Source organism: Hevea brasiliensis, chromosome 1 (assembly GCF_030052815.1).
Source record: "Hevea brasiliensis isolate MT/VB/25A 57/8 chromosome 1, ASM3005281v1, whole genome shotgun sequence".
In the NCBI taxonomy this organism is placed as follows: Eukaryota; Viridiplantae; Streptophyta; class Magnoliopsida; order Malpighiales; family Euphorbiaceae; genus Hevea; species Hevea brasiliensis.
This window is the reverse complement of record NC_079493.1, coordinates 33,219,552-33,246,893: the sequence shown is the minus strand read 5'-3', so window position 1 is coordinate 33,246,893 and position 27,342 is coordinate 33,219,552. Positions and strand designations below refer to the sequence as shown.

General features: G+C 28.5%; 1 protein-coding gene across 1 annotated transcript; it reads left to right on the top strand.

Moving 5' to 3' along the window:
* Positions 1-18,094: 18,094 nt before the first annotated feature.
* Positions 18,095-19,753, top strand: LOC110633148 (protein DMR6-LIKE OXYGENASE 2). The gene is made up of 3 exons (XM_021781654.2): positions 18,095-18,595; positions 18,734-19,061; positions 19,226-19,753. Exons 1-3 carry the CDS (start codon positions 18,138-18,140, stop codon positions 19,523-19,525), a joined length of 1,086 nt encoding a protein of 361 aa, XP_021637346.2. The 5' UTR covers positions 18,095-18,137; the 3' UTR covers positions 19,526-19,753.
* Positions 19,754-27,342: the final 7,589 nt, after the last annotated feature.

Sequence of the window (27,342 nt, the reverse complement as noted above, 5' to 3'; positions counted from 1 at the left end):
AAACTTTGATAATTTTTTCTTGTTTCTTCCTATTTTAACGTTTTTTTTTTTTTTTAAGTTTTTCAGTTTATTCGTATTTTTGTAATATTGTAAATAGTTTAAAAATTAAGAGTATTTTTTGTAATTTCATTATTCTCCTCTTCCCACCTTTATATAAACTATTTTTTTGTAATGTGTGTTGCACATTTTCTATACTCATTATATATATCCGTAATTTAATATTTTTATATATAATTTTTATATGATATAATATTATTATAATATATTAATTATTACTAGATAATGTAATAATTTTTTATTTTTCATTACATATATGTTGTATGTGTATCTTATAATTTTTATATTTAAGTTAATAAGTTAATGGAAATGAAAATATATCAATGTAAATAAGAAATTATAAATTTGTGAATGAATATCATAAGAGAGGTGAAATTTATTATTATAATATAATTTTATAATTGCAAGTGTTTTATAAATATATAAATATAACTATATTGTTATTTTGCTGTTCATATATTTTTGTGTTACATTTCTTTAATAATGAATTGTTTAGTTTATCAAATTAATTAATTTTTAGCAATTTTTTTTTAGAAAACATATATAATTAATCTGAAAATTCAAAACCTTTTTCCAACTCTATTTAAGAGTTTATATATATAACAGCAAAATAAATTCAATTTGGCTTCATTTCATATAATGCTGATTTTTTTAATTTTAGTTATTTTAGATTTATTTTTTAGTTTTGTTTGATAGAATTAACTTATATCAATAAAAATATTATTATTAATTTTTATTTAATATATAATATTTTACATAATTTTATATTTTTTTAAGATATGGGGAAAACTTAAAAATAAGATTGATAAATATCTTAATACTAATAAATTATTTATGAATAATAAATTAATAACCAAATTTTTTTTATATACAAGAAAAAAATTGATATTAATAGAATAAAAGACACTGACGTAAGTATATCATTATTTTTAATTAGAGTGATTATATATATATATATATATAATGATTTGATTTACAATAAAATACTTGATCAAACTAACTTATAAGAACCAAAATAAAATTTCTCTCCCACAATTTTTTTTAACATATAAACACATCTTATAATTTCTAAAAATATCTTAAATAATAACGTTAGCTTAAAATTATGGGTTATAAGTTACTTTGACCGGCTTATAAGTTTGGCCATATACCCTCTTAGAAATATATTAAGAGTTAGAAAATATAAATTTCATTTAACTTAGAAATGTATTACACATTATGAATTTATAATAATATAGGAATTGAAAATAAAAATATAATAAAATGAATATGTCTGATCCAAAGTTAGACTACTTTTCTTTTACATGTTTGGTAATTTTATTTTATTTTATATTTTAATCTTTATTAGGTTTAACTTATTCTTTATATATTAAATTTATAATTCTTATTCAACTAACTTTTAATTCATGAGAAATTAATTTTAAAATCTTTTCCTAACTATTTTTAAATTAAATTTTTTATAATTATTTTTTTAAAAGTAAACATCAAACTTCAGTTGTTAATCTAAATAAATAAAAATTCTATTAAATAATGTAATATTTGTATTCATACTCTTTTTAAATTAATATATCAACTTGTGTTTTATGTAGAAATATGAATATATTAAATTGAAAAACAATTCAATATTCAAAATATGATTCTTAATTCCTTTTATAAGTATTCACTATTTGCCAAATTAGGATAAGATTATAGATTAAAAAAAATTAAAAAATCATTATATTTTTCTACATGTACACACATTAATATTTTAAAACTTTTAATACTACACCATTTTAAAATATAAAAAAAAAGTATTATAAATTCTAATCATCCTATTAATTATATTGATTTTATAATTATACTATTATGCTAGTTATTAATTTTATAATAACATATATTTATCTATTTAAATGTTTTTTCTTATATATATATATAATATATTTTATATGCTTTTTATAAAATTATATATTATTTAAAAATTTTAGATTCATATAATTTTGTTTTTTATTATATACTAATTAAATATTTTTTTATAAAACAATGAATATGAATTATATATATATATATATATAAGTAATAGTATTTGCATAGGACATATAAATTCAATTTCAATTAGAATTAACTTATATATTAATGCAATAAGAATTTTAGAAATATATTTATAATTAAAATAAAATATAAATTCATTTTGTGTGAAATACTTTTTAATGTACTTATAAGAAACCAAGCTAAAAGAAAAGTTTAAGAACATTAATAAAAGAATTTATATAATTAATTTTTACATAAAATTAATTTTTTTATATAAATAGAAGAATTCATATATTTGATTGATAAAAATTAATTTTTTTTATCCTTTTATGTAAATTTAAATATAATTATATTAAAATATTTTTACATAAATAATGATAAAATAGAGATAGAAATATCTTTGGAATCATTAAAAAGGTGATTCATATAAAATGAAATATTTTTCTATTTTTATGAATAATATAAATGATAAAGAGTATTTTTTCCGAAGTCAATATCTCCACCCCTTCATAAATTTATATATTATAGACAGATAGATTATATGTAGATATGTGTTGCAGATATGGATAATTTTATTATTAAAAAAATTAATTTATAAATATGTTTTCATTCTGGTCTATTAAAATGAAGATAACAGTTCTCTTGGCTTGCCAAAGTCCGTGGTAAGCCCAACTATCGTCCAACCCAAACACCAAGCCCATATTTGGCCCAATTTCAAGAAAATAACCAGACAAAGTATGGCCATAATATAGACCATCCAACGGGGAGCTATTAACTCACCCGACCTATAATTTCAACAAAATACATTTAGGGAGCTCAGCTCACCCATCAATCATCCACAATCCAAAATAAAATCAATGGGAGTCTAGCTCCCTCATCCATCATAAGTATCTAACCACACAATTACACATACATAAAGTTTATAAATTTCAATCCCAAATTAATAAATATTACAGTCCAGCTAAATATTATGGTTCTACACATGCAGAGGTCTAGAATTCAAATTTAACATTACAAAATACGAAAATAGTATCAAGTGAACCTGCAAAGAAGAAGGTAAGTTAATACTCAAGAAAAGAAAAACTCTCCTGTAACTTGGAAAAAAAAGGTGAATAGGAGTGAGCGTTCGACTCAGAGAGTAAATACTGATTTTACATACAATTTCTATAACTATCTAATTATAATGCATCCTTAGAAATGAAATGCATCATCTTCATACAAGTTATACAGACCGTGTCAAGTCACATCAAAGATAATCTTGATCACTCACACACCCGTGTCAATTCCATACTCACACATGCATATATGGGGAGCTGATCCCCCTACCCAGCTCTCTTAGTTCCAACCTCTGCCAGTGAGATCAACTCAAAGCCGAACTTTCTCTTATTATTCAAATGCGGGGGCCAGCGAGATCAACTCCAAGCCATGCCTACCTTAACTTATCCATAATAGGGATCGGGTCCCAGAGAATCAAGCTCCAGCTACGTCTACCCGTCCTACCCATATCCATATACACCACATACACACCAATTCATACACACAGCTCTAGATTATCAAAACACAGCAACCAAAATAATATCATCAAGTATAAATGCAAAACAGGGCATGTCTAATATATATATATATATATATATATATATATATATATATATATATATATATATATATATATATATATATATATATATATATATGTGATGCATAAGTATGCCAGAAATATAATAATATTAAAATTGTAAATAAAATCAATATCTACTCACAAACTTGTAAAAAGTCATTGTGGTGGCTAGGCGGTGGAGAAAGGTTGACCCGGCTTATATAAATAATGTTTATAACAACTTCATCGGTACACTATTTTTTTTTAACAAGACCATTAAGAAACAAAGACGCCCTATTTTTATGTCGAAAATCCAGTAGTGTTCCCCCTGCACCTAGAACCTACCCAACCAGCAAAAAAGTTTAAATAACACTTCTAAATCTCAGTTTCCCACAACCACAACTCATCAACAACATATGGCCCCTCCTGGGCTCTCCAAATCAGTGAATAATCACAAATTGAAAAAATTATATTTTAGTCCTCAAAACTAACTTTTTGCCAAAAACTATTTAAACGAGCTTTAAAAATTCTAAAATTTTGCTCCGTGGTCCTTAGCGATATTACTAAGTTAATACAAAAGAAATTATAATTTTCTAATCTACCATGAATATTTTATAAATTTTTAATCTAATTCAGGCACTAAGTAATTAAGAAAACTTAGGGTTTGGGTTTACCTATGCTAATCCCGATGCTTGGGTGTAACACCCCTATGTTCAGTAGTGCGTTCTACTGTTCCGGTGACCAGTGTCTGTCCGGACAACTAGGATGCCTAGAACTAAATTTAAATATTAGTGAGGAGACATAAAATAATAAAATACAAGAAAGGCAAATACAAGAAAAACAAAGGATAAATAATAGCAATGAAATAAAACTAAGTTAAACGAGCCAGCACCGCAGCGATGGGTGATCGCACGGGGAAGTTACGACGCAGGCAATAGCCGACTCCAAGACTGCAGGGAACCCTCGGAATTAAATTTCGGGACATAAGTAAAGGTTTATTGAAACATAATTGACACTAGAAATATCAAAGAAAAATTAATAAATTAGTACAAAGAAAAATGAAAAATGGAGAAACAGACAAAAATTGGTGTTGCCGAAAAATCGGGAATACAACCCGAAGAGGGGCATTTTGGTCATTTGACACCTAGAGTTGCCTTTTGACCTCAATGTCCATTAAAAATAAATGATATCACACTTTGAAAATGTCATGAAAAATAAAAATGAGATACATTATAAAAATAGTGGAAGAAATGAGGCAAATGTGCAAATTATGGAACTTTAAGTAATTAAATCATTAATTTATGGTTAGTGCTCCACTAACTCAGATTTTGGGACACAAATATAAGCCAAATTGGGACAGAAATGTTTATCTTCAACCTTGGAAACAAACCAGTCGAGAGAAACACCATGGAAATCCTCCATGGCCAAACCTCACTCCACCACCATGCACTCATGATTCAAGCCTCCTTTCCACTTGGTTTCTTCATTAAAGCTTGCACACACCTTGGGCAGCATGTTGGAAGCAAAAAGAAGAGGATTTGATGAAGTTTTGGTGAAGCTCAAAAAAGGTTAGTGTTTAATCATCCCATTTTCCTTCACTAATCCTTGTGTTGAGCTTTGGGTAAGTTGAATTGCTAAGAAAAATTGAGGAAATGATTGAGTATTGGTGAACCTTAGTTTTGGTAGCCATGAAAATGCATGGTTAGTGACTTATTCTTATATTTAATGGATGGGAATTAAGGTTGATTAATTCAAATAGAAGTTATAGTAGGTTAATGTCCAAGTATGTGCATGTTAGTACTTGAATTAAGGGTTTGAAATGGGACCTTGATGCTTTGGCAAACTGCCATGTTTGGCAGCCTATAATATCATGAATTTGTGTGTGTGAATATGAAGTTTATTAATGAAATATGATGGTGTTAAATTATGGGCAGTTTATATAATTGCCATGGAAGTGTATGTGTAAAATAAGTGTTGATGTACATTGAATTTGGGTGGATATGAATGTTGGACTTTAATGGTGAATTGTGTGCATTGAGCACTTGAGTGTTCTGCCCAATATGCTTGCTGGAATTGTGTTTAGTATTTGTAGAAGTGCTATAAATGAATAATGAAGTCATGAGGAGGAGAAGGAATGTCAAATTGGAAGTGTAATTGTCTTGTGCAGGTTGTGTGTTGTTGGCAGTACCTAAATTAGGTTATAAGTGCAAAATTGTGAACCCAATTGGTATGAGGCCAATGGGGGGTGGAACTAGACACCAAATAGGCCAACTTTCATGTAGAAATATTGCCAAAATTCTGCCTAGAAACTGACCTTAAAAATGACCAAATCCGGATTAGTGACTTGAAAGCCTGAAAATTTACCATTTGGGTAGCAATTAGTGTTTTGGCCATAACTCACTCAAAATAGGTCCAAATGACCTGAAATTTTTACCATGAATAGATTAGACATAGAGCTACAACTCTTATGAAGACACCAAAACCCAAAAATGACAATAAGCAAGTCAAAAGGCTTGCAAAATTTTGGGTATAAAAACTGCCAGAACAAAAAATGACATAAAAATGACCTAAAGTTGCCATTTTAGTGCAATCTGTCCAGTTTTAGTAAATTGACCATATCTTGGTCTATACAACTCAAAATGACCTGAAATTTTGCCCCGAGTACAATAAGACATAGAGCTACAATTTTGCTTCTTTGACTAGAAGCTAAAAACGAAGACAAATATGACTTTAAGCTAGACCAATTTAGCACACAAAAATTGAAAACTTGACATTTACATACAATGATGCTTGAAATAATTTGGCAATGAATACCAACTTGTAAAAATGGTAAATTGCACTATATTGGTAGCTTATTGAAATGCATAATATGACATATTGTTAACATTAAACCTAATTCACCTAGAGTGCATCAAGGGTCAACATTATAGGTTGACTAAGGAAAACAATAGAATTAAATAAATTAATTATTGAACCTTATTGACAGAGACAGTTTAAATGAGTACTGAAATACTTCAAATTGTGTGTTTCAGTTAGCAAAGACTCAGGGAAGGGGAAGGAAAACTGAGTCAGGGCCAAGAGATTACTCTTCAGAGGTTTGTGCACAACTAGTTTTTAATTGATTTTGTTCTAAAAATTTCATATGATTAAATGACGTATTTCCTTATGTATTATGTTTATCAAGTATTGGATTTAATTCAATGATTATTGAAATTCTTATAGTATGTATGAATTTAGCTCTGTGAAATGGTATTTCAACAAGTATTAAGCATTGTTGTGGATTGAATAAATTATGTTTTGGAAAATTGTGATAGAATATGTTTTGAATTGTGATGGGCACTTTGCATGGAAAAATACAAATTTATGTTTTGAATTGTGATGAGTATAAAAAAGTTATTAGATATTGGAATTGACTTTAAATCGAATTTTATTGTGATTTATGCTCACAAAAAGGACAAACAAATTCATGATACTATTTTGTATCTCACTATAGATGCTTGACTAGGTTATTACCCGTCTCTCTCATTTGTTGAGGAGACAATGGAGTTAGCTTTGTTTTGATTACCATGGTACGTGCACAGGCTTAGATTCTCCTCTTATTAGAGGTTAGATCTAAGTTTTTATTTGTTATGACCCTTTTGGAAGTTTCATTATTGTGGTGTGTACTGTAAATAGTGATTTGACCTCCCCGACCATAGGGAGTTAGAATCACTCGAAGATGGCCCTTTCGGATTAGTCTTGCATAGTTAGTGAGATAAAGAATGGTTTTTAAATAGTAAAGAATTGTGATTTCAATTATGATTTATGTATAATTGATTTTGTTGGAATTACCTTAAATGTTTGATTGTGATTTGATAAATTGAATTTCGTGATCAAAGTCATTTCATACAAATGATTTATGTTATTGGCAATGAATAATTTGATATTTGGAATTTGATGAGTATCCTGATTTCCAAATTATTTGCTATAATTTTGCTAAGGTATATTGAACTATGTTTTAAGTTATAGTTGTGCACCACTGAGTTCACCACTCAGTGATAGCTTTGTATGCTATCGCAGGTGAAAAGAGCATAGAGTAATTAAGTAAGCTTCTTTGAAGACACATTCAGATTAGCTCCAGGTATATCATAGGTATACCCATGTACATAGGTTTTGATGTATGTATGTAATAATATGTATGTAAATTATTTGAGCAGTTGTATAAAAACTCTTGTAAAATATTTTGGTATGTAATTAAATGTAAATTATTGTAATGTAAATTTGAGATTTCACTTACCTGTATAATTTTGTAATATTAATTTTTGAGTCTTGTAATCAATAAAATGTTTCTTTTATGATGAGGTTGATTTTGAAAATGAAATGATTTGATTATTGAGATTGAATTGTGAGATGAAATGAAGTTTATTGGAGTTGTATTTGAGAAAACATATTGGGAGTGTTTTCCTTTTTAGGTTTGAAGAACTGTTTCCACAAAATACAGTCGGCACTCTGCCGAAATTTTGAAAAATTTTTATAACACCAGATTTTAATCGATGATTTAAATTTCACGGAAATTGATTTAAAATTCCTTGTAGTATATTTAATGGGTTACTGGTAGGCGAAGTACGGTAATTCATTAGGTGTGCTACAGAATCATGTTACATCTTACGGAGGAGTAGGATGTAATATTGGGACATGTCAGTGGCATTTGAAAATGGTGGGGTAGCCTATAACCTCGACCCGGTTCTGAAGTATTTTCGGCAACCTGTCTGTTCGGTCCGAAATTGCAAATCCAAGCAACTCTCGAATTTTTGTGAAACGATGATACCTACGCAAAGCCCACAACACTAGGAGTTAGAAAAAAATATTTATGAAATTAATTAAGCTTGTTTAAAGCTTGAAAAATCACAATGAAGCTTGCGGGACCCACCGAAATTTTTGTGTTGAAAATTTTTGAAATTTATATTTTCACAAGGCTTTCGTTGTGTAGAGCACGCTGGTACTCTTGGATTTCCTGTGGGGTTTCCAATTTGGGAGAAAGTTAGCCCAAAAGTCAAAATGAGCTAAAACTTTTCGAGCAAAAATTGGACAATCTACTCAATAAAAATGTGTGATCTTGGTGTCTATAGAAAGCTTTCAATGAGTAGATGGTGTTTGGGACAAGACTCAGTCCAATTAGTGGCCAGTTTAGCTAGATTTTAGCCAGGAAGTTGAAGAGTCGCGTTGCACGCGCAAGGGAAGAAATGGCAAAATTTCCAGTGATCTAGAAGGCAGCCGGCGACGGGGCAGGGTGGAGGTGGTGCTTCGGCATATGGGGGAGAGTTGGGTGGCGGCAGCCGGTGGTAGGGAGGAGGGAGGAGAGAGAATCGAAGGGAATAAGGAGGATGGGCAGTCACGCAATGGGAGGGAAAAGAAAAAGGGAGAGGGTCGGTCTAATTCGACTAATCCGATCCGGTCCGATTCGATTCAGAATATTCAAAATTGAATTTTACTCTGCCCTGAGATAAAAAACGAGGCCCAAAAATTTCAAAAAAAATTCAGAAAGCTCAGAAAAATTTATGTAGTCTAAATATATTTTTAGTTTTGCTACGTGGTCTTTAAATTAATTTTTAAAAATTAACAAAGTTTATTAACTTTGGAAAATTAAACCCAATTTCTAAAATTCGAAAAAATTCCAAATAAATTTCTAAAATTTTTATACAATAAAATATTAATATTTACATATAAAATAAGTATTTTAAAAATTGGGGGTGTTACAATTTGAGATTAAATTGATAAAATTAAAAAATTTAGCTAAAATTCAGAAAAACTTATAAAGGTTTTGATTTTTTTAGTCATTTAGTCATTAAATAATAATATAATTTTTTTTATAAAAATTAAAAATGAATGAGCATTTGAATTTGATGTTATGATTTTTTTATTATATTTTCAAATAAAATAAAAATTTTATTTTTTTTTATAGATGATTAATTATCCAAATAAAGATTAAATAATTTTTATGAATAGTATTTTTTTAAAATTTTTAATCAATTTAAAATTATAATATTTTATTGGCAAAAAAATAGAACTTAGTTGAAAATATAACTAATTAATAAAAAAAATTTAGGCACTTTTTAATTTTATTAAAAATTTTAATTAATTTGATCAAAATTAAAAAATTAGTATTAATTTTATTTTATTTATAGGTTTATTCTATTTACTTAAATTAGTCAAAATTTAATGTAAATAGAATAATTTCATTAAAATTTTTAATAAAAATTATTTTTAATTTATTATATTGAAAAATAATTTGAGAATATAAAAATATTTTATTTTTTAATTTTTAATGAAAATTAAATAAATGAGAAATTATTTATATATAAAAATAATTCTAAGTTTGGTTAAAGTTATATTTTTATCAATATCTATATTTTTTCTAAAAAAAAAAAAACTATAAATTTGTGACCAATAAAGTAATTCTTCTATTTGAATTGGATTAAAAATTTAAATTTTTTAATTTTAATCTTGACTTAAAACTCATTCGTCACTAATATTTATATTTTTTAAATTGGCTAGAAATCTATAACAAATAAAATAGTTGTAATTGAATAGGATTAGAATTGTATATCTATTGATATAAATGTAAATTTTTATTTAATTAAATATTTAATTTTTTTAATAATTATTTTATGATTATATGAAGGATATTTTTGTTTCTCTTATTATTCCCCTCCTATATATATATATATATATATATAACAATTAAAAAATAAATTTATAAGAGTAATATTCAGTGTTTAATTTTTTTATTAAATTCATTAAAATAAATTAAAAGATTTTTAATGAATTAATAATATTGACAGGAATAAAATTATAGAATTACTATATTAAAAATTATAATATGTTTTTCTAGTATAAGTAGAATTATTGTTAAAATAATATTAAAATTTTAATTTATATTAATTATTGTAATATTAAAAATTAAAATTATTAGGTATTTAGTAATAAATATTCTCCCCTCTTCCTAATTTATATATAGTATAGATATAAACTCTAAAATTAATTTTAATAATAAAAATATAAATTAAATAGCTAATTAAATTTATACTTTTATTATCTTAACACCAAATTACCATATTTTATAAAAATTTTTAACAAATTATTTTTAGTTTTAAAAAATTATTTTCATGTATATAAAATTACTAATGATAGAGTAGGCATCACTAAAAGTTATTAGCCATGATTTAGTATGGATTAGTAACATATTCATTGCCGCTGAGTCATATTATTAGCGACAATTTCATATATTTGTCACTAAAGATTTTTTTATGGTATTTAATAAATAATATAAATAAGGAAGGGTATTTTTAGCAATTCAATTGTTTTTCTCCTCTTTCCACTTTTATATATATTATAAATAAGTCTCATTTATTTTATTTATAATTATACATAATAAATAATTATTTATAATTTTATATTTAATCAGATTATGGAAACTTCATAATAGAATTATAATCCTTAATAGAATAAGATTTGAATTTATGTAGGAAATCAATCTAACCATTTAAATTAAATGTTTTTAAATAATAATAAATTTCTATTTATTTTTTAGCCAATTAAAATAGGGAACAATTTACCATTATCAAATTTAATCATGTCCTTTATTTTTTATCCTATTATTCCTCCTTTCCACACACACACACATACATATATATATATATGGAGAGAGATAGAGAGAGAGAGAGAGAGAGAGGAGAGGGATGAGAAAGAAGGACAGTGGCAGATAATTTGAAAAGGATAATTTGGTTTTTTTCATTAGAGATAAACAACATAATGCTTTAAAAATAAACAGAGCTACTTACTTGATATAGTAGAAAGTTAGGGATTTTTTGATAAAATTATCAAGGATGAATTAGAATAGTAGAAAAGTATAAGGACCTTAGGATAATTCACCTATAGTTCTATAGATCTAATTGAGGACACTTGAGAATATGATTAATTGTGAAATAATTTTTGAAACAATGTTTCAAGAAAAATAATACTTATTGGTTTTATTTAGTTGTTGAATTAAAATGAAAATAAAATTGGTTTTGATATTGTCTTAGGAATCTTCACGGGTATGGAATTGCAAAGCAATTCAAGAATGTAACACCCTATTTGCATAGCCTGGTAAATTATACTGTTCCGGTGACCGGTGTTGGTCCGGACAATTAAAAGGACTAGAACTATGTTTAAGGCATATAGAAAAGCTCTGATCGAAAATAAATAGTGATTACCATATGGAAAAGTAAAAATAAGAAAAATAAAGTATAAAAAGTTAAATGAGCCGAGGGTCACAGCGATGGGTGACCTTACCAGGAAGTGATTGCGAAGTCAGTCTTAACCCATATTTTGAACGGGAAAATGTGACGCCGCAGTCCTAAAGACTATTGCGAACACAGTGGAAAAGAGAAAATCACAGAAAAGAATTTTTAAGCAGGTCAAATAATTAGGTTAGGGATCCGGAAGAAATATCGAATAACTTGCAAACCGGATCAGACCGGCGAAAGGCAATTTGGTTAATTCACCCCTAGAGGTGATTCATGACCTAACTGTCTAATAAAATCAGAGAAATGAAAATTTTGGAATAGCAAATTAAATTAAAGAACTATGAAAAATTAAAGAAGAATAGAAAAAGAAAAGAAAAAGTGGATTATTACATCATCATCTTACCTCATGCATGATGCAATAAAAACAATTTTAATTTTGCCAATTTTTTTTACCAAGTCAAAATTTGTTTAAATAAGACAAATACATAAAAAATTAAACAAAAAAGTTTACTCTTCTCCCTCATTAGAATTGGCAGCCCATCCTCTCTCTCTCACCACCATTGTTTCTCCATGGAAGCTTGATACAATCTTCAAATCCCCCACTAAACCTGACTTTCTTCCCCAATTAATTGATAAAAGCTTGTTCTCCTCACTTGAAGTGGCATTTGAAGAAGGAAAGAAAGGGAAAAAGGAAGTAAAATTGAAGAATTGAAATTCAAGTAGAGGTAAGCTATTTACTTTGGAACTTTGAGTTTATTACTTGTGTGTTTAGCTCAATTAACTTAGAAATTCACTTAAAAAATCAAAGAAAACAATTATTGGGGGACCTTTAGGGAATTCGGCCAGCCATCAAGGGAGTTTGAATTGAGTGATTTTGATGAAATTAAATGGTTAATTTAGGTGAATTAGAGGTGTAGACAATGAATATGTAAGTTAATTGCATTAAATTCCAAGATTTTGTAATTAGGGTTCTTGAGCAATTTAAAAATTTGAGAAAAATTGGGAAAATGGTCAATTTATGCCATTAACCTTAGTTGAGTTGAGAAATGGTCAATTGGGACCATTTGTGGTGTGTGTGAATTTGTAGAATCAAATTGTAATTCGGATTGGTTAGTGTTCATATTCTGACAGCTTGACCTAGGTCTATTTCAGGAACCAAAACTGAGAATTTACCAATCCAATTGGTGTGAGGCCTTGGGGATGAAAACAGACACATAATGTCACATTTTTCATTTAGGAATCATGCCTAGAAAATGACCATAACATAGTGAACAATTAGGTTAAACTCGGATGTAGTGCACTGCCATTGTACCAAAATGACCAAATGAACAGTATAGCCATAACTTGAGCTATGCAGGTCCAAATGACCTGATTTTTGTGGCATTGGAAATGTATGACATAGCACTACAACTTTTATGAAGAACATCAACCCAAATTCTGCTCATATCTAAGTTATTTTGCCACCCAAATTTAATGGTCTAAAACTGCTAGAACCAAATTAGGTGCCCAGAAATCTGGGTTAAACCAATCCGGTCAGCCATGTTCAAATGGCCATATCTTGGGCTACAAAACTCCAAATGGAGTGATTCAAAAAGGGAAGTAAAGTTAAGACAATAAGGAACAAGTTTTATGAAGAACACTTTGCCAAATTCCCACAGCAACATGACCAATGGAACAGTAAAAAATAAGACATCAAATTTAAAAATTTTGAAATTGTACCTAAGAGACCTAAAATTTAAAGAAACAATCAAAACCAACAAATTAGGCACCCAAAATGTGGTATGTAAGTATAATTAGATTTCCCATACCTATTAAGCATAAGAAAGTCAACATATTGACATGAATAGTAACCCCAAAATGAAAATTTCCAAGAACGTTAGTTTAAGCATATTGGGGCTAGAATTGAGTATATATAAATAAATTATTGGATTTGTTATGAGATAAGATACTGAAATACTTTAAATTGCGTGTTTTAGCTGAAAAGGACCTGAAAAAGGATAGGGCAAACTAAGTCAAGGCCTAGAGGCGACTCATATCAGGTTTGTGCACAATAACTTTTCACTTTCTATTTGCTATTAAAAAATTTATTTGAATGTATTTTGGAGCAATTTATGCTAAACAATGCTTTGAGAAATATTGTGTTGCCTACTTTGTAAATAGAAATTTAAAATGAAAATTGATTAATATTTTGCATGAAATGTTGAATAATATGATTTTGAAATTGTTTTTGATTCACACTTGGCATGACAGTCTCTTACTATGTTCCTCCTCTACTTGTGGGGTTGAATTTGATATTTGATCATTTTCCTCCATCTCTGGCTTGCCAGTTTGAGGTGAGTTTGGATGAGTACTCATTAGTTAGCTAGCCACCTCCCTCATTGATTTCGATTAGTGGGGTGAGTTTGCCTTGTCGTGATGTATAACACGGCATGTTTGGAAATTTTGTGTTATGACCTAAGTTGTGTTATTGATTGGCAGCACTGTGTTTATTAAATTATTTAATCAAATTTGTGTTATATTAAGCTTTAAAAATTATGATTTGTTATAAATTGTGAAATGTGATTGTGAGATTTTTGAATTATAAATTGTTCATAAATATTTTATATTATGCATTTTACATTTTATTGTGCACCACTGAGTATTTTTATACTCCGCGATTACTTCTTTTGTTGTCACAGATAGAGACAAGGAAAAAGCAGCAGAGTGAGCTGCTGATTGTGGGGACTACCCAAAGACTTTTGTACGAGTATTTGATTATACCCTTGTAATTTCTTGATATAAAAAATTTTGTAGTTATATGTACTTTTGTAACTGAGCAGTTGTACAGTTAATATGTAATCATATTGTTTTTTGACTTTTTATGTCTGTGAACTAATTTGTGAATGTAACAAAATATTTTGGAATGCAATGGAATGAATTTATTTGATTGTTTTGAAAATGTTATGAATTGTGGAGACTGGATGGATTTGTGTTGATTGAGTGATTTAGTGGTTGAGATTTGATGAAGAACTTTTATTCGAAGTGTTTTTCCATAGGTAAATTTTTTTTTTCTCAATTACTGCCAGAATTTGCGAAAAAATAAAATTAGTCAAAAATTTTACATAGCTTTTCAATTTCAATTAAATGTTTTTAATTCCTACCAAAAATGCTCATCACTTTCAAAAAGTAAAAAAATGCTTTTAAAATTCCTTGTAGTATACTTAATTAGTTATTAGTAGGTAAAGTTCGATAAGTCATTAGGTATACTACGGGATCATGTTATTCCTTACAGAAGGTTAAGGTGTCACAAAGAATACCAGATGGGTTAGTGGACTACTACTCTAATGTGAACTGAAGAATGATATCATGGAAACTTGAGGTTGATTTCAATGAATAATAATTATATTTTAAAGTGATACTGTATTAAGTTTTTTTTTTAATACAACAAAAAGTTATTGCAATGTTTTAATTAATGGGTATTTTTAAATTTGATTTAATTTTAAAATCATAAAACCACAATATGAAAGAATAATTTTATAATTTTAATTTTCTTAATTTTAAATATTTGATAATTATTATATAAAATGAATATTTTTCAAATTAACATGATATAAATATAAAATACAAGTGAAAAATAACTATTTTCATTAATATCAATAGCTTTTTTTTTTGTTAATTTATATTTTATTCAATTCAATAAATGGTGATTATAAAATTCGACCCGCCCATCGGGAGAATCTGTCTGTGTCTTGAATTCGGCAGAGGATTTTCACCTGCCAATGACAATGGGAAGAAAGGATTAAGCTATCTTTATCTTCATTTTCTTGTTAATATAAATATATATTTTTATATATAATTTTAAATTATATATATATATATATATATATATATATATATATATATATATATATCTTCTTGATCAATAATAAAGAGAATCACTTAAAGAAATGCCAAATTAATAGCTTCTGTTCTTATTTATTATTAACAAAATTATAAAAATTAAAAATTAGAATTCAAATCCTATCACATGTAAGACTATCATACATCATAAAAATTAAATTTCTTAGTAGATTTAATCTGTATGAGGATTGAAAGCGAAATAGGTAAGAAATGAAGTTTCCTCTTTCTTCATGCAAGCAATATAATCTCTGAAAAAATTATTCTTCAAACTATCGTTCATGGATTGGATTCAATAAAAAAACTCAGGAAAAACATTCTTTGCTAATTATTTGAGTTGGCTTTACAAATTCTGAGAAAGAAAACAGCTAAGGAGACAAAGCCAATTACTTTTTCACTTTCTATGATGTTCTCCTAAAATTTAATGCGAACGTATATATTATTTTATAATAATATATAAAAAATATATAATTTTAATTATTATAAGATAAAAAAAAATTAAAATGAAAAATTCATTTCTGTCCCGCTCTAGATATTTCTTAGTCCGTCTTGTCGCCACTTGGTAGCTGGAACCTCACTAGGTGGGGATGAGGATCAATCTGATCCAATCCCGCCCATTACCATTCACAAGTTCAAATTTATCAAGATTTTTTTTGTCAAAAAATTTAACAAGATTTAGCCAGAGAAGTTCAGAAACGTACTAAACTAAGGAACTGACCGTGTTTATAATTTTAATATAATTTATATAATTTTAATTTTAATATATAAAAATGAAAAAATAATTTAAATTCATTATTAGTTACTACATCTTTTATTTTTATTACTTTTTTTATATATATAGTATAAAATTTTTATCTCTCAAATTTCTTAAGTGAAGATTTCATAATAAAAATAATAAAAAAATATGATGAGAGAAAAATAAATTAAAACATGGAAAATTTGAGATTTATCAAATAATATGATTAATTTAAAACAATTTTTTTTATATAACAATATTAACATTATTTTAAAAATAATATTAATAATCTTGAAAGCATTAAAATAGTGTAAAAGGAGAAAATAAAAGAAAGCAAAATTATATGTATATAATATATGAAGTTATAAGTATAAGAAATAAGAATATGTTAATATATTGTAAGTTATCTAATAATAATAATAGCTATTTATCATAGCATTAAAAAGGTAATAATTAAATAATTTATAACTTACATTTATATAATTAAGTAATTAATCATAATTGGTAATCAATTATTAAACAAAATAATCATTTAAATAATGAAAATAAGGTGACCATGATGTTAATAAAGATATTTAAAAAAATAAAAATAAAACACTTACATAAAAGATATAACTATTAATTACAAAAAAAAAATCTCCATATAATAAGAGATAGAGAAATTAATCATAATTGATCATTGTTATTAAATAAAATAATTAATTAAATTATGAAAATTAATGTAATAATAAGAGTAATAAAAATCTTAAAAGAAAAATAAAAAGAAAATTAAACACTTAAGATTAAAGAGCATTAAGTGACAACATAAAAAATAAGTGCCATATGACAATTCAAAAGAAAATCTTATCTACTTTATATAGATAAATAAATTTTATGTATATTTAATAAATTATCAATTATTTTAATCTATCTTTATACTATTTATGTATTAATTATTAAATATCAAATTTAATGATTAAACGATATTTTATGATTTAAAAAGTTTAAATCTAATATAAATTTGATACCATACATTGTTAAATCAAATATTTATGTATAAATTTATGTAAAATTGATTAAAATATATGTATAAATTTATATATAAATATTTAATTTAGTAATTATTAAATTTATTCCCAAATAAATTAAATTTATAATAATTACATTTATATAAAAAACATTAATTTTTAAAAAAATTAATGTGATTGATCTTTGGAAGTGAAGAATTTTTAAATTAAAGTCATTTTATTTATTTATTATAAAATTAGCCATTTATTATAAAATTAATAATTTTTATAGCTAGAAAAAGAAAATGTATAAATCACTCATTATTATTCGGCTTAGCCTTTATAGAATAAAACAATTAAAAAAAAAAAAGAAAAAAACCTCAAATCATGAAGTTAATTTCCAAATGCTCTATGCAAGCGCCAACGTCACAAATCTTCCAAGCCAAATTGTATTCATTTGCTTTGGTACCACCAAACACACCATCCTAATACAGCGCCAAATCCTGTCTAGGTTCACTTTCCATTAATTCCTTTATTTCCTTCACACTAGTCACTATATATGAAAACCATAATGTCAGCCTCATATTCTCATCAAATCCAAAATCATTATCATGGGAGAGGTCGATCCAGCCTTCTTCCAAGCTCTAGAACACAGGCCAAGCCTGCAAAACATTGAAGCACAGGGAATACCCCTAATTGATCTATCCATTCCGAGCTCTCCTGATGCCTCCCTGGAGGATCTTGTAAAGAAGATAGGCGATGCATGCAGAGACTGGGGGTTTTTTCAAGTGATCAATCATGGGGTTCCACTGGAAAAGCGAGAAAAGATTTTCAATGCATCGAGAAAATTTTTTGCTCAACCTAAGGAGGTGAAAATCAAGATTAGGAGAGATGAGAAGAGAGTGTTGGGTTATTATGACACAGAGCATACCAAGAATGTAAGGGACTGGAAAGAAGTGTTTGATTTTGCTGTGCAGAATCCAACTATTGTTCCTGCTTCATATGAGCCTGATGATAAGGAAGTTACTGAATGGTACAATCAATGGCCTGAGTACCCCCCTGAACTAAGGTAGCTTTTCCTGAGGATTCTGTCCTTTTTTGTTCTTTTTTCCTTTTGTGTCTGTTGTTGTTTGGCTTCAATTGCTTATTTGGGATTTTTGATACTTTAGGCCTAATAATTCATATAATTTTGCACTGCCATAAACAGGGAAGTGTGTGAAGAATATGCTAAAGAAATGGAAAAACTAGGTTTCAAGTTGCTGGAGCTGATTGCCCTCAGTCTAGGCCTGAAGGCAGATAGGTTCCATGGATTCTTTGAAGACCAAACCACCTTCATTAGACTCAACCACTATCCACCATGCCCTGTTCCTGACCTAGCTCTTGGCATTGGTCGACACAAGGATGCTGTTGCCTTGACCATACTTGCCCAAGATGATGTGGGTGGACTAGAGGTGAAAAGCAAATCTGATGGGGAGTGGACTTGGGTCACCCCAACCCCAAATTCTTACATTATTAATGTTGGTGACATCATTCAGGTAACAATCATTACATTGTATTACCCTCCATCAGAATAGACATTGGTATTAAGTTGCTAATTGAATGGCATGTATTTGAATTATTGGACCTAGAATGCAACTTATGGGACAATAAAGTGCTCACATTCTTATGATCTAATGGAATCTTGTTATTGTTTGTGCAGGTATGGAGCAATGATGCATACGAGAGTGTAGAGCATAGAGTGAAGGTGAATCCTGAGAAGGAAAGATTTTCTGTTCCATACTTCTTGAACCCAGCACACTACACCTGGGTGAAGCCTTTGGAGGAAATAGCAAATGAGCAAAACCCTGCTAAATATAGGCCTTATAATTTGGGGAAATTTTTGGTCACAAGAAAGCGTAGTAATTTTAAGAAGCTTGATGTTGAGAACATCCAAATCTCTCATTTCAGGGTTTCAGATTTGTCCGACAAATTAGAGGGAGCACTGTCCATCAATACTTAACAATAGATTTCTCCCTTAAATTGTCATTATTTCTCCTGTGTATAAATAAATCAGAAAAGGGTTTGGACTCCTGGGGACTTGACGCATCTCAGTAGTATTGTGTATGAATAATGGAATTGGCTTTTCGAAGGCTGTGGAGCTATGAATGCCTCCTTATTAGAAATACTGTGTCTAAAAATAATTAAATTTGTTATAAATAAAATTAATAGTCTCGCAACTTTTACCTTATGATTACTTTGTTATATGGAGACGTTCGTAAATTTTATATATATATATATATATATATATATATATATATATATATATATATATATATATATATATATATATATATATATATGTGTGTGTGTGTGTGTGTGTAAAATTTTATTATAATTTTTTAATAAAAAAATTATAATATATATATATATGATAAATTACTTTTAATTATTTATATGAAATATGTATTTGATAACATTAATGTTTTAAAGTGTTAGATTTTCTTAAATTTTTTAAAGTATTAATTTATATGAAATATGTATTTGAAAACTTAATAGGAAGCTTGTGCATTAAAAAGTAAAAATGCACTTGAAAAGTAAATTGATCATTGCGAAAAATGTAAAGGATGCATTAGAAAAGTAAATTGAGCACTCGACTGAAAATTAATTCTATGCATTGAAAAAGTAAATTGATCACTGTACAATAAAAGTAAATTTGTATATTGAAAACGTAAATTAATTGCTTTGCAGAAAAGTAAATTAACCGCTTGAAAAAGTAAATCTGTGCATGAAAAGTAAACGATCGCTTGGCAGAAAATAAATCATTACTTAAAAGGTAAATTAAACATTAAAAATTAAATGGGTTGATTGCTTAAATATATGAATAAGAAAGCTATAATTTGCATTGAAAATTGAAAATATTACTTGTAGGAATTGAAATATGTGTAAGGAAAATGTAAATTGATCACTTGATTTAAAAATAAAAGATTGATTGTTTGGCTAAAAAAAACTGTTTGAAAATGTAAATATTGTTGAACTAGAGAAAATTTGAGTTAAAATATTGTGTCTGTCAAGTGTTGATTGATTGGTTGTGTCTTCTTGCTCTTGCCCAGCATGTCAATTTATAGAGAAACTTTGCTTGGTGGCCAAGTTTGGTGGTTACTACCTTCTCCACCACTTCACTTTTCTCTTCTCACGAGCCCACTACTTGTAACTTCCAATAACCACCACCAACTCCCATAAGCACCCACTCACACCACTTCACCCACTTACCCACTACTCCACTTCCATGCTTATCTTTAGTATATATTTTTAGATACTAAATAAATAACACCCAATTGTACGAGTATTTATTTAATTGCTCTAGCTTCATATAATTAATACCCACTGATTGTTGGTCTTTTGTCGACCTATGGGTTTGGTCACAATAAATTGGAAATTTAATTTAATATTCTAGACGCATTAATTAACTAGGGTCTAAAAATATTAAAAATTAAATTGTGATGTAAACAGATGCCCCCTCTCTGTATAGCTTGAGAATTTAGGTTGTAAACATATAGAGAAGAAGTTGAATGTCATATCAATGATCACTTGGCTGTTTTGAATTGGACTTGAAATTCTGTGGCTTCTATGCTGCTCTTGTTATTTTGCTTTCATGGAGACATTCTTAAAGGATCCATGTAGATCTTTATTTTGTGATTTATTAAGAGTATGTGCATTAAGACCATGAAAAACCCGATGATGAAAAAATTATATGATTGTAAGATGCAATTAGAGGCATGGAATCAATTAGAGGCATGTAGCTGAATTATTAATTTCGTTGCATGATCTTGAAAAAAAATATATATATATTTTTTGAGAAATTAATTTAATTAAATTTAAATAAAATTTTGTTTTATTTAAATTTAATATGGGTAGTTCTTAAATGGATTTAATTAAGTTTAATTGGGTCCCATAGGCCTAAGAAAGCCTAACTAGGAATTTTAAATAGAACCTATTTAATTTATTTTTTAAAAATTAAAATAAAAAAATATCTTTTTCTCTATTTGAACCTTATCACTCTAAGACTCCAAACCCTACCACACCTCTTTCCCTCTCCTATACAAACTCTCTCTCCCACTCGGCCCCACTCTCTTCCTCACTCCCTATTGGTGCCGCCCCCTCTCCCTCTATTCCTATTGGTTAAAACACCTCACCTATATTCCAGTCTCACCCAAATTCTACAATCCCAGTTATTTAAGTTATCTGAAACTTATCACTCTAGGACTCTAAACTTTACCACACCTCTCTCCCAAAACCATATAAATACCCTGCTGGGGTAGAGAGAAAATGAGGAAAAAAAAAAAAGAAGAAGAAAAAAGGGAGGAAAAAAAAAAGATAGATTCAAAAAATTTGGAGCTATTTATAGATATTTTAGAGTTATAAAAAATTTAGAGATATTCAAAACTCTTTTAGTTCTTTCTTGTTTCTTTTTTTTTTTCTTCAAGAAGATTTCTTGAAGGTTGATTTTTGTTATTTTCTTTTCAAGATCTATGCCACATAATATATAATTCTATGTTCTTTATTTTTTAATTTATCTTGCATATTCATGTAGATCATGTAACCACGTTTAATTTGAGAGGATACACAACTCTGCACATATTCAGTTTTCTATCTCTCAGGTTTTTATTACTTTCTGTTATCTTATGAATATGTAAAAATTTTAAAAAAATTATATTCATATTGTACACAAAATTTTATTAATTTTAGGCTCAAGAATCACTGAAAAAACTTTTAAATTTTGTAAGATATGACTGTTGGAAGTTAGGGTTCCTATAAAACCCGATTTGCAGCATACCCAAATTTTGTAAGTTATGGCTGTTCTTTTTTTTTTTTCCTTCAAGAATATTTTCTTACAAGATTTCTTGAAGGTTAGTTTTTGTTATTTTCTTTTCAAGATCTATGCCACATAATATTTAATTCTATGTTCTTTGTTTTTTAATTCATCTTGCATGTTCATGTAGATCATGTAACCATGTTTAATTTGAGGGGATACACAACTCTACACATATTCAGTTTTCTATCTCCCATATTTTTATTACTTTCTGTTATCTTATGAATCTGTAAAAATTTTTAAAAAAATTATATTCATATTGTACACTAAATTTTATTAATTTTAGGCTCAAGAATCACTGAAAAAGCTTTTAAATTTTGTAAGTTATGGCTGTTGGAAATTAGAGTTTTTGCAAAACCCGATTTGCAACATACCTGAATTTTGAAGCCCATATCTACCTTGTTTATTAACATTTTTGCACGAATCTAGTGTCTAAAATTAATTTCTGAATCTTAAAAATCTTTTACAATTGGTTTTGTATTCATATCTATTGTGATTGATGAGTTATGAATTTTACAAAAAAATAGTACGATTCTGTCACTGAAAAAGATACGATTTGTGTAGACCATTCGACTATAGTTTTTTTTTTTTTTTTGTTATCTATAAATTTTATGATCTTGTATGATGTCTTAGCTATATTCTCTAAGTTTTTCATGATTTTAAGGTATGTCTAACTATTTTTCAAGAATTGGATTTCTTGCTACTATCAATCTACCAAAATTTGAAAATTGTATGTTTATGCAAGTTCTCGTGTTTTCTTGGGTTCTAATTGATATTTGATGTATTTTTCTGTGTTCTTTTAATTCAATAAATATTATAAAGTATTTGGAATATGTTAGAAGACTTGGATTCTTAGGCAGTTGTAACTAATTAGGAATCTTAAACCCTTAGGAGATTAGAGTTAGAATCTAATGCAAATTGCTATTAGTATTTTCTTATTTTCTTTACTTCCTTTATTTTCTTTAAGTTTTCTTTAATTTTTTTTTATTTATTACAAACAAAATTGGTAAATAGCCCTAAGGTAAGTACCAAAAAGGGCATTTACGTAAAGCTAAACTAGAGTAAGCCAGGGATATCGTTACTATACTAGAAGAGAAGACCCTTTTTTAAGGGTAGCTTGCCCCAATGGCAGATCCAATTACCGATAAATAAGTAGCCATAAATTCATAGAATAACCATTGGCATGAAATTGTAGTAATAATAAGATTTTTATTCGGTAAATTAAAATTAACTTTGTTTTTAATTTACCTGACTTTTGCATGTAATTAATTTAAATAAATACTTGGTAAATTAAAATTAATATTGTTTGTAAATTAAACTAACCTTGGCATATAAAATAAATTTAATTAAATACTTGGTAATTGTAAAATAAATTAGCATGTTAGAAATCTTTATTAGGTTGTGATTGTTTGGGCATTATGTGATATTAGAATAAATTACACATGTACATAATTAATTTAGTTTAATTATTCTTAGGATAACTTGATGAAAAATTAATTAATTAGGTTAAATAGAAACTTAGGGTTTTTTGAAATTGAATTTATTTGTAAATTAAATTCTCAATAATAAATTAATTTAGTCATCCAGTAAATATCATTTAAATAATTAGCAACTCCATAGATAGGAATTACTTGTACATGAAAATTGTTTGTAAACAACAATCCTTTTGTGAATTACTTGCGTGTGTAGGATTAGAATTGCATTTTTAGGATAAAGTTTAATAAAGAAATAATAAACAAGACTTCTAAAAACATTTGTAGATGATTGATACTTGAATTAACGAGATTAGACCAGGCATAAGGGGTGCCTAACACCTTCCCCTTATGTACCCACTATCCTGAACTTAGACATTCGGCTATGGTAATGATGGTTGTGGAAACTCTACAAGGAGTAAGTTGCCATCCATGACCCTCAGAAGAAACACTAAATATATCCCAGTTATTACCCGAGTGGCGACTCATATCTATCTATGCTTTCGTGGTATAAATCCTTAGTACGTGGTAGTGTTATGGGAAGACGGTGCTTACCAATTGTTCGATTCTATTAGGATTGTATGAAGTGCATGTCTAGGAAATGTTGTCTAAGGAGGTAGTACTTAAGTGAGACCATTGTGACTTCACCATCTTACCTAGGCATTACCTGGTGCATTTTATATAATTCTAGTTGATGATATTTTACCTCCCGCCTTACTACGACACCATCTTTTACAGTTTGGTGACTCCGCTAGAGATTAAATGGATAGTTACTCCAATATGTTTTTATTAGTCTAATATTATTCCTTTGTTAAAATTTTAGCATTGCACTACACTATCACACGGATCACCCTTATCCTTTTAGCCCTACTAGTACTAGCCAAGGAGACCATAGTTCCACTCGAGCTATGACAAATGGTGAATGCTAGTCCATGCCCATACCTTCGAGTATATAAAAGAGCCACAGCTTTGGTCGTTGTGTTTAATGGACAAGCTCTCACATGGGTAACCCTTTTCCTACACGTTAAAGCCCATAAGCCATAGATTTCAGCCCTAAGTACCCCAAAGATTTTTATTGTGTCAGATTTATAGCCTTACTATTCAAACCTTAAGTTTTAGTAGTAGTTGAGATGAACCTAGGGCTATGCATAAACCCAATGTATGTATAGGCCCAAGTCTATTTCAAAACCCATGTTTAGCAGGAGGATGCTTACTTATGGTTAAACTTTAAGGATATAAATTCTTTGTTTATAAGGGGAGGATTGTCTTGGGCCACCCCCTGTTAGTGTGTCTAATGTACCGTAGAATTTTTTTTTTCCTACCCTACACATGAGAGGTGGAGGTATAAGGGGGCAAAGATTCAGTCTAGAGATATTCTTTTTAGTTTTGACTTAGTCTTTGGTCCCATTTTAGTTTAGTTTATATAGTTTAGTTTTGGTTTTATTGGTATGGTTTGGTTTCAGTTTTGTAAAGGCAAAGGTAAAAAAAAAAAAAATAGTTCATTCATGCATTGCATTTATGTACACAGCATATTTAGGTTAACCTTTAAATCCTATTTTTTTTAGCAAACATAGCCTTGAAACACACCAAAAAGACTTCCGATCAAGTCACTTGGTTAGGGAAGAAACTAGTAAGGATTTCACCTGCACCACTTAAGATGGAAGAAACTATGGCCATGCTTGATGAAACCTTGAATGCCAAGATGTTTGAGTTGGAAGAGAAAATTGTGGCCAACCTTGGAAAATGGCGCCAAGGTAGGCCAATTAAGTGATATTAAAGTTATTGAGGTTCAAATTGTGTCTTGCACCCCAAGGAGATTTTTCCAAATCAACCAACCCTTATCCACAGTTTTTGAGCGTCTCAAAGCTTAAGACCTCCTGCAGCTCTTAGCACCCAGACCACCACCAAATCCACTCCCACCTAGCTATGATATCAATCAATATTGTCAATTCTACCAAACCCACAATTGTGACATTGACTGATGCTTCCAACTTAAGCATGATATCTAAAATCTAATTGATGCCAAAAAGATAACTAACTCAGAAAATAGACCAAACACCTACACCAACCCTATGCCTAATCAAATTTTCCATCTCTATCAGGTCTCTACTTGATCTCCACCACCCCAAATAACCCTGACATAATTATTGACTTTATCCAATCCATCCAAAAGCCCATGAACCTCAGTCTATAATGGTTGTTGACATTTGTAATAATTCTAGCTATGATGAGGGTTCTTTGGATGTCTGGACTAATTCTGATGAGGAGGTAGTCACATTGCAAGTAGATGGTTCAGCTCCACCAATGTCAAGTTTTCAAGTTGCTAGGATCTATGAAAAAAGGATGGATCCAAAAGTGCCTACTGTGAAGAAAAGGATGAAGTTTTTTTCTGGCATGGGCCTAAGAAAACATATAGATGGCCTAGTAACTTTTCCTCATATCAAAAGGCAAATCACAAGGTATGGTTTAGGCTATCAGCCAACTGAAGAGGAAAAAGAACTAAAGCCTCCTAAGTTCTTAAAAGAGGGGGCAATTACCTGGACAGATGATCAAGAGCTACAACATGTGAAAGAGCTAGAGTAAAAAATCAGCACCACTAATCTAAAGGCTACATGGAATCCGAGCACTTAAAGCTACACTCTTAAGTTTGAGTCTATCTTTTGTAACGCTCATAGTTGTGATACTAATGTTTCCATTTTTGATATACTTGATGAAGATTTCGAGGCAAAAATTAATAATATAACTAGTCCTTTTGCTTACTTCTTTGATGTTTATTCTAATTGGCATATGTATGGCATTCATAATCATTTAGAATATGTTTCTATTAATGCATCAAAATCGATCTCTATTAATTTGAGTACACCAAATAATCGTAAAGACATTAAAGAGATAAAATTATAGCCTTATTAACAAAGTAACAAGAAGCATTTGCCTGGTCTTATAAAGATATGTCAAGAATTGATTGAGACATAGTACAACACAAGATCCCTACAGATTTGAATATGAGGCCTGCATCTGTGGCCTAAAAGCATTGATAAATGTTAGGGCAAAGAAAGAAGAGGTAATTGGAGATTCGATGCTAGTGGTCTCTTATATTAAAGTTGAATGGGAATTGAAGGAAGGAACATTGAGGCCATACTTGGAATATATAAAAAAACTATTAGCTAATTTTTTATAAAGTTAACATGAAGCCCATACCTCGAGCTTAAAATTGGATGGCCGATTCCCAAGCCACACTATTGTCCCTATAAGAAAAGGGTGATCAAAATTTAACTTAGTTAGTTATCCTAATGAGGAATAAAATTTGTGTTAAAAAAATTAGTAGCAGCACATGTGGACCTAGAGAGTGAAGGAAAATGGTATGTAGATATAAAGAGGTCTCTGGAAGTAAGAGAATACCCGCAATCAGCCAATAAAAAAGATAGAGCAACAATTTATAGATTAGCCACTCTATTTACTTTAGCTAGGGGGCAACTCTACAAACACTTATGTGTG